This window comes from Rhamphochromis longiceps, linkage group LG1 (genome assembly GCF_057381845.1).
Source record: "Rhamphochromis longiceps isolate RC_006_pf linkage group LG1, R_longiceps_female_GT1.1, whole genome shotgun sequence".
NCBI classification, from domain to species: domain Eukaryota; kingdom Metazoa; phylum Chordata; class Actinopteri; order Cichliformes; family Cichlidae; genus Rhamphochromis; species Rhamphochromis longiceps.
This window is the reverse complement of record NC_140557.1, coordinates 25,676,456-25,685,797: the sequence shown is the minus strand read 5'-3', so window position 1 is coordinate 25,685,797 and position 9,342 is coordinate 25,676,456. Positions and strand designations below refer to the sequence as shown.

The following is a 9,342-nucleotide window of genomic DNA, read 5'->3' as shown; positions in this document are numbered from 1 at the left end:
AAAGAAAGTACTTTTTGACATTTTTAACATTTCAGTTTTTAATCATTTTGAAATTGTATTTAACCTCCTATGACCTGGCACATATGTGGACATCACATTTTGGGACGTCTAGACCAAAATACTCTCTACAAGGGCCTGATATGCACTTAGGAGGACATTATGCCACTGTTCTATCAACATCTGAAACGAATCTCCTCATATGTGGATCTCATTTTTCTCAAAAACAAATTTTGGTAATTCTTTGTTTTTACATTCTTTAGGTCCCAATCAGCCCAAATAGCAATGAGAAATTAAAAATGCATGCCATAAAAGAGTTTGGGTCTTAGGAGGTTAAAGAACACTTTGCCCATTTTTCTAAAATAATATAAATACAAAACTTTACAAACATGTCACCTACCTGGCTAACAGATTTGGACAGCACTTTTGCCTCCCTCTGTCTCAGTTATACTCAACAATCTATACAAATGAATGAATATTATTAAGATGCACTATTAAGGTTCTAAGAACTTCATTAACCCAGTCAGCTGTATTTTGCTGTCGGTGACCTGAATGACACACATATGAAAATGGAAAATTTAGATTTTTAGAGTTCTGCTCCTGTCCTGTTTTGCATTTATTTAGAAAAAAAGAAATGAACAACCTAGATTCACTAACATATAATACTGTGTTGTTTCATTTTATTCATGGACAAATAGAAGGGATATTGCATTAAAGGGGTATTGCATGTAAAATATGTAGACAGAATACAGTTAAACTTAAACAGCAGTGTGTACTGTACAGTTCCTGAACATTTCATTGAGCACATTTACAGTAAATTCAGTCAGACCACAGCTTCAGAAAGAAAAGCAGTTTAAAGACAAATGAGTGTAACATCAGTGTTGTTTGTCTGCGCACAGATTTAAATGGCAACAACTCAACCATGACACACATTTGGTCTATCAGTAAAAATGTTAGTATTCTTGGGAGGGATATTGTATGTTGTAATATACCATAAATATGACAGAAGATACCCAACGGCACTAGACTTTGACTTTTTCCTAGTTTGTATGAGCCTGTGGATTGCAGCTAATTTGCTGTTTATAATATTAATTGAATAATACTAGTTACCTGGTGGTTCATTTGTAAGTCAGTATTGTCAGGGCAAACTGAAAACATGAATTTATCAGTCTAGAACGTGAAGGTGTCAGTAAATCGTATAACTTTGGGTTTATATGTTTGCTTGACTGATGGATCCCCGTAGTTGATTGTCGTGTACTTCGGTCTCTGCTTTGCATCCTCTCTCTTGTGTTGAGGTAAAGTTACAGCAGAGACCTGACTGTCTTCAAACGTTTCCTTACTGGCAGCATCTTCTAAAAGTCGAACGCTCTGCATCGTACTTGTGCCTTTACTGTCCACTGGTTTTGCTGCTTTTGTTTCCTCTTCGACCTCCCCGTCTCTTTCTTGTGATTCACCCTCTGCTGCTGTTCCTCTTCTGTGTGTAGGGAGGCTGATGCCATTACGCAGGCTTGGGTTAGTGTCTTGAAAGTTCTCCAGCGTCTTTAGTGCAGTGCTAAGAGCAGCCAAAGACGTATCAGATTGCGTTGGTGGAAGTGGATCGATAGGATTTATGATTTGTGGGGGCAGAGCTAATTGAGAGGAGGGATTATTCTGATCGGGACCTTGTTGATAACCAAAACTGTAAACACGTGGGATGACATACCTGGGCAACCTGCTTTGAACTGCCATAGGTCTTCGGGGATTTGCTTCTATGTTGTGATTGGTGTCGATGTGTGCGTGTGTAGAAAATTCCTTCATACTGGGTTTTGCATTGCCTTTGGTTATAGCAATGGAGGATTCACCTGCAGCTGATTCACTGAGAGACTGTTGCACATCTCCACCAGGACTAGCTGTTGTTATCCTCGCTGTCTTGTCCTGTTTTGGGCATTCTGAACTATTTGGACTGATTTCCTGCTCTAACTGCTCGAAAGAGGAATCTACACACATGGACCACACAGGAGAGCAGGTCCTGATTGTCACCACATGCCACTTGAGTGGAAACTCTACCTGAGGCAAGAGCCTGTAAGGTTCTGGGAACGACCACTCTGTCACAGAAGCTGAACAGAGCAGCTCTACATGTGCATATTTTAGTCTGTTGTTGCTACAATGTTCTTCATCATCACATTCTTCCCGTTGGACACTGAAATCATAAGCTTGAGCCTTCACATGTTTTAATGAGCAGCAAACCTCATCATCTAAGCTCTTCTCTCCCATTTGCTCTGCCGTCAAATCTTTTCTGTCACCCGAGTGTGAGTGTGCCCGATCTTTCCTGTCATCCTGCACATTTCTAATTTCATCTTCTTTCGGCTCCGGCCCGAGAAGAATTTGATTCTCTGTGTTTGGTTTGTGGACACTTTGGACGCCCTCCTGTTCTCTTTCAAGAGAAGCTACCTTGTCTTTTACATTAACTGCCACTTTGACTCCTTGAGAACTCCTTTCATGAGAAATCTTTAAATCACTTCCCTGACACACAGTGGCCATGGTCTCGAACTTCTCCATAATGGAAGATAAGAGGATCCCTCTTCCAATGAGTCTTGGTTTGACCGGCTGTTTATTCAGCACTTTCTGCTCTTTTTGCTCAGCCATGGCAAACTTGGCCACCATATCCTTCACGCCGCCTTCTTTCTTCCGTTGTCTTTTGGCTCGTTCCCTCTTCTGCGTGCCATCCTCGCTGTCTCGGTTCATGTTACCCAGCAATCCTCTACTGCAGGGGAGAGTTCCCACCTCCCTCTGATGGGTGATGGGAGGTTTGGGTGTGGATCTTATGAATTTGGACTGGAGCAGCTGGAATGTGGTAAGGCGTCGGGGTATTAAGTCTCCTGCTGTATGATTTCCTTTGTTTCTTTGCGTCTCCACCCAGCGCTTTTCCGAGAGGTTTGAACTTGTCTCAGCAGTTTTCCCTCTGGTTATTTTTTCCGGTTCAGGCAGGTGAACAATTTCACAGTTTCTCTGAATTTGAGCCATTTTCACTGAAGACTCATTTCTTGGTTCAGAACGATGTTTGTTTCTTGCGTTTCTTTGTGATATATTATCTACATCTGGCTTTTCCGAGTTTCTATTTCTGGTGATCCACTTGGGCAGATCCTGTGTCAGGTATTGCAGGAGACTCTCGAGAATCCCACGGAGCACCGGACGGCATTTTGGATCTCTAATCAACTTCTTCAACATACTGGCATCCGGGATGTTAGCAGTTTTCTGAGAGTTTTGTCTACAGAGAATAGAGGACATGTAAAACCACCACTATTGTTTAAGCGCAGTCGTTACAGCAGAGAAGGGGGGACATTAGAGTTAGCTTTAAGGGAGTAATCGCCAGAATAAGTGCTTTAGAACTGCATGTCTTTGATTTCATGTTTTATTTCACCAGCAAGCAAAAGAAACCAACAACAAAAAAACAATACTTTTGCTGTAAATGGGAGTTCCAGCAGTCATTTTAACCCCGTAGCAAAATGTCCAGACTGGTAGCAAGGCAGCATGAATTAGATAATTAGTTCAGGAAACTGTGAGGGCGATTTGTGTAACAAGAAGGAAGTCTGATAGAATTATGAAGCTGTGCATCAAATTAAGGCGACAAAGAGAGCTGGGCACTTTACGTGTGATATAACTACACTTTAATTGTCACGTCATTTTAATATTAACTGTGTAGAGGTGCTTTGACAATGTGCTGCTGACAAGAGCATCAATAATAATCACGGTATTAGAACACAAAATTAATATTCTATGACTTAAAAACGTTAAAATCATCCCAACCACATCTCACATGCGCTAAAAATACATTTAATCTGGACTAAAAAGTACATAGTTCATGTTAAAGCAGGTTATAAAATAACCTTTTTTTCCCCCACTGCTCTGTCATTTCAGTATAATTGAGGCATGTCATTAGTCGTTAGTATGTGAGGTACTAGAGTGCTGTGAAAAGAATATTTGCTCCCTTGTGACCTCCTGGATGACTCGTTGATGCGCTCTTGGAGTAATTTTGGTAGGCCGGCCATTTCTGGGAAGGTTCGCCACTGTTCCAAGTTTTTTCCATTTGCGGATAATGGCTCAAAGCTTGTTTCGTTGGGATCCTAAAGCTTTAAGCTTTGTAACCCTTTCCAGACTGATAGAAGTCTCTCAGCTGTTTCTTTAGTGTTGCTTTCTGAGATCTTTTAGCCTACTTCACTTTCTCGGACAGGTTCTATTTAAGTCATTTTTTAACAGGTCTGCCAGTAATCATGCCTGTGGTTAATTATGATTCAACAAGGGGCCCAAATACTTTTTCACACAGGGGAAGCGTCAAATACTTTTCCATGGCACTTAAGGTGTTGCATTACCATCAACTGAATATTAGACTGACAGATAACAGACAATCCCACACAAAGCATTCCTCTCAGCTTTGTACGCTGGATAGTGTGACCCATAATAAAAGGTTATTCATGACAGATCTGCAACTAGATCTGTACATACTGATCCAAGGAAAACCAAGGATAGCACGACAAAAGTAGTAAGGAGGAAGCAGGCTACAACTTAAAACTACTAGAGTGATGTGCAGAGTCGCTGCTAGCCAGCAGAGTTCAGGCCAGTGAATATCAGGATTACTTGTCTATGCATTTCTCTGCAGATGATGCCTTGAACAGCGCCTCTCCCAGCTCCTCCAGGCGTTCTCTTTTGTCCACATCCTGGTGCAGACCTGGGGGAACCTGGCTCAGGCCGTGCAGGAGGCCATAAAGACATCCCGCAATCAGGCCCGTGGCTTCACTCTCACCTATAATTAAGTTACAAAGAGTATGAGTTACACTAAATATCACTTTCATAGCACTGTGAAGGACCTCAGAGCTGTAGCTCACACCTCCGTGGAACATGGCTCGTTTGCACAGCTCAGCCCAGTCACTTCCTGCGGCCAGAAGAGCGTCATAGGCAATCATGGGGGCATCGTGGCCTCTCCGGCCTGCGCGGCCCTCTGAACTCCAACGCTTGTACATCTGTACTGACAGAAAAACAGAGTTAACGGGCATGCAACATGCCTGTTAGGAACTATCATCTATTGGCATGAAATTCTGAAAGAAAAGCCTTACTTTGTCTGTTTCCTCAGCATCATAGCGATCAGGGAACAAAGCTTTGTTGTGTCCCTCCTTATCAATCTCTCGCTCTTCAAGGTAAAACTGCCACTTGGCCTCAAAGTAGAACCAGTTTTCCTGATACTCTGCATTAGAATACACATTCACACATCAACTTTCACAGACATTTGTGCACATATTAAATGCTTTTTCTTTCATACCACAGACAGGCCCGGCCTAACCTGCCATGTGCCGTATGGTTTTCCTGCAGTACTCTGCAGCTCGTGTGATGACCTTCAAGAGCTCACGACCCCATGTCACAAGAGGTTTTCCCTGGATGGCGTAGGATGCAAATAGTGCCGTTGTCAGGGAACCTAGAAAGCCTGAAGCCACAAATGAGATCACAAGACACTTCGCCTGATCAGTCTGCTGATAGCTCAGGCTCACCAGTTACATCCATAATAAATTTGTGTTCTTGCTGCTAAAATAGAAATACTACGCAGTCAAACAGCAGCTTAATTATCTGCCTGTGACAGATTTCTTAGGATTAGAAGCTGTTAACATCGTCACCTGTAGGGTGGTTGTGAGTCATTCTTCCAGCTTCAATGCTGACCTCCACCAAGCTATCTAATCTCTCTGGTTGCCAGTATCTCATGCCCACACACATGGCCTTGGAAGCTGCACCGAACCCAGACCCTGAACATGGAGACATGTATCCAGATACACGTTTCTGTACTGTATCAACCACTGTGGTCAGAAGTTTACGTACATAAGCTCATCATGGGTATGAATGTCATGGTACTTTGAGGCTTTTAATTTCTTTGAACTGTTCTTTGTCCAAGGTCAAATGATTGTACAGCATGTTTACTAACTTTAAAAAAAAAACTGGGTGCACAAGTTTGGACAAAAACCAAAATAAATTCAATCTACACAGGGTCAAATATATATAAATACACCCCCACTAATATTTTGTTAAGTGTCCCTTAGCGAGTTGCATCTCAACAAGTTTTTGGCAGCCGTCAACAAACTTCTGGCATATTTGTGTCTGAATATTTGACCACTCTTATTGGCAGAATTCATTTAACTGTGCAAGATGTTGATTTTAGGTGAAGTTGAAGAATTTGGAGGTAGTTCTCCTTCGTTCATCCACTTTGTGCAATGTACTATTATTCCTGGGAGGAACAGCTCCAGAGCATGATGCTACCACCACCATGCCTGACAGTTGGTACAGTGTTCTTACATTTGTCCTTGTCATTGTGGTCAAATAAAATTTTTCTCCAGAAGAGATTTAGCTTGTCTATGTGGACAGCTGCATATTTTAGTCCAGCTTAAAGGTGTTGGTTTTGGAGAAGGCACTTCTTTCTTGGTCTGCACCCTTTCGATCACAGGCGATGTAAAACTGGCTTCGCTGTGGATGACGAAGCTGGTGTTCCAGCAGTTTTCTGTATCTGCTAGGCTCGAGCCTTGGTGGTTCCTTGTATTTACATACAGTTGCTTGAACTGATGATCCTGGATTCTGCAGTTTGTTTTAGAAATATCTCCAAGAGACCTTTTCAGCTTGTATAAATCTTCAGTTCCCCCCTTTAATATCTTCACTGAGTTCCTTGGAGTTCCCCATTGTTTTGAGTATTGGTCAATCCAGTGAGTCCTGTCAAATAAATCCTTTTTATTCTCACAAAGAGAAACTACCTGTTACAGTCAACCATGATCACTAGCAAGAAGTTAATAGACCTTGTCAAGTTTAAAGACATAAGTGAGCCTGTATGTATACTTTTGACCCTGTGTGAATTACAGAAAATAAATTCAAACTTACAATCATTCCAACCTGGAACATTAGAACAAGAAATTATTACAAATCCATGATGACTGCATGTGAACCGTATGTGATCATGAACTCTAAAATACAATTTACATATATATATATTTAAAATCTCCAGTGACCTTTTTCATTGAAAGGTGTGTGCCAGGCAAGCAGAAAGTTGTAAGGTTTGAGATGAGCACAGTTCTCCACTGTGGCGGGATCAGGGACTCGGCCCTGGAGAGACACCACGGCTTCAACGTAGAGACGCACCAGCTCTCTGTACAGGTCCTCCAGACACCAGTAATCTGGAAACACACACACACACACAAACCCCCGAGTCAAAGTCATTCATGCCTGGCGTGGAAGATGAGCTGAGTGGTGCTTTGATGAGCTAAATTTAGCCTCAGCCTGCCACACTGCTGATTAGCAGCGGCGTGCATGGAGTCACTTCCACACACTATGAGGTCAACTGGGAGCCACAAGCAGAGCCCGCAGACAGTGTGCTAGAATCTGTGGACTGTACATGTGTGTGTGTGGATTAGAGAGTGTCCGTGTGGACAGAGAAGAACCACCTTTTAGTCAGTGATTCATAACTTGTGATGAAGGACTCAGACCTTCACTCATAAAGAAGTCTGTCCACTCCAATGCATGTGTGGAAAGAAGGTGCTGGGAAAATATGAACTATTTTCTTTCAGATTTAATTTTTACTCACTGCTTTAAAGAAGACTGTGTAATGTAATTACTTTAATGAGTAATAATTGCTGTAACATTTGCTTTTACTTTGTCCCTGTAAGTCCAGTGACAGGGCAAACATTGAGAAGCGCAGCATACATTACACTCCATGTGCTGTTATCTGGCTGCTGTGTGTATGTGTGCATAAGTGCATATGTGCAGGCATGTTGGATTGTTGCTAAATAGAGCTTGCTAATCTCAAAATATGTCATCACCATTCTTTCTCAGGACCACTGTCACTGGCTTTGAGCCACATCTGCAGGCACACATGATACCAGCAGATTACAGAGGAGTCAGGCCTGCTATTGTTCCCGACAGCGGAGCAGAGGACAGGCTTTTCCAAAGTAGTCTATTTTGGACTCTTCTGTCCTGGAAACTTGTGGCAGAGATGGATCAGGGTATGTGAGGTTTTGTCACTCAGTTTTGATTTGCCAAAACGTGATTAGCAGCTTCCTTTGCCCGTATAGAAGCAGCTATTCTGGTCCCTCTGAGCACAGAGAGATTAGAGCCAGTCTGAACAGGCCAGATGCTACGTGTCTATTTTTGCATCAAATCAGGGTTGCGTCCGTGAACACAAAAAGACGGACCATTATTGGTTTTCTGTGAAGTTGGGTGTAAAATATGTGTTTTTATCTTGATCAGAATCACAATCATAAATCCTAATTGTCATTAATCCCAAACGTACCTGTTACAAGTGCTTCTGCTGTGGTCATGTGCATCAGCGCAGCATCACTTAGGGGCCAGTTATCAGGATCCAGTTTTAGGGCCGCCAGTCCCCCCAGAGAGGCCAGTTCCTCTTGGATTATCTTTCCCGAGGTGCACCTTTCCCAACGGCCCTTTCTGTAGCCCAAGGCATCTCCTGCAGCACTTAAAACCATGGCTGCCTTGAATTTCTCCATGCTGCTTTTTGATCTGGGTCCTTTTAGGTGTACTTTACTACCTCAAAAAACAAGAAACAGATCAAACTTTCTTCCCCCAAAACATCCTAAAGAAGTTCAAAAAGCTTCTCCAGCTCTCGAGGTTTTTGTCAAAACTCCCATTTTCCTTTGTTCGTGACACATCAGAGCTCTACTGCCTTCCCCATCCTCGCAGCTCTCTTGTAGTTTCTCATTAGTTTCTAGCAGACAAACTCTTAAGGGCGGGCAAACACGAAAGCATCGTGTTATCAGCCTCAGCTTCATTGAGCTGGGCGGTGGTGAGTGATCAGGTGTCTCCTAAAAAGGCAATCCCCCCGGTACCAAAGCCGAAAAGCTGGGTGGCTTGGTGTGGAATGGTAACAGGGGCCGGACACACTGGAGAGGATGCGAATGTGCTGTGGGCTCGAGTGCAAGCTTGTCAGCTGGTGCTGGACCTTGTTGAGAATCCTCCTGTCCCATGAGAGAGGAGTAAGAGGGGAGCATCAGTGACCCCCTGATACCATATAAGCTCAAGAGCTCAACACTTTAATCCCTCCTTCAGTGTTTTAAGCATCTTTATTCATCACCTCCTCTGACATCAGCAGCTGATCTATGCTTCAGTTATGTGCACTGGTAGAGACCTGTTCTCAGTTTCTTTAATCCCTACTTGGTTGACTGCAAATTACACAAATGTGCCACACCCAACCCTTATTTACATTCATCAGCTGCCCTTATTATTATACTCAGAGTAACACTAGACAAAGCATTACCAGAAGAACAATGATCATGATGATATACAGCAGGAATGCAAGTTGATAAGAGGCAACTGTTAACAAGTAGCCAT

At 42.7% G+C, this 9,342-nt stretch overlaps 1 protein-coding gene across 1 annotated transcript; it reads right to left on the bottom strand.

Moving 5' to 3' along the window:
* Positions 1-568: 568 nt before the first annotated feature.
* adprhl1 (ADP-ribosylhydrolase like 1) lies at positions 569-8,905 on the bottom strand. Its single transcript, XM_085403489.1, has 8 exons — positions 8,288-8,905; positions 7,011-7,175; positions 5,640-5,765; positions 5,312-5,452; positions 5,088-5,215; positions 4,862-4,994; positions 4,612-4,777; positions 569-3,244 (listed from the first exon to the last, which is right to left on the bottom strand). The coding sequence occupies exons 1-8, from the start codon at positions 8,499-8,501 to the stop codon at positions 1,168-1,170; spliced, it is 3,150 nt and encodes a 1,049-aa protein (XP_085259615.1). The 5' UTR covers positions 8,502-8,905; the 3' UTR covers positions 569-1,167.
* Positions 8,906-9,342: the final 437 nt, after the last annotated feature.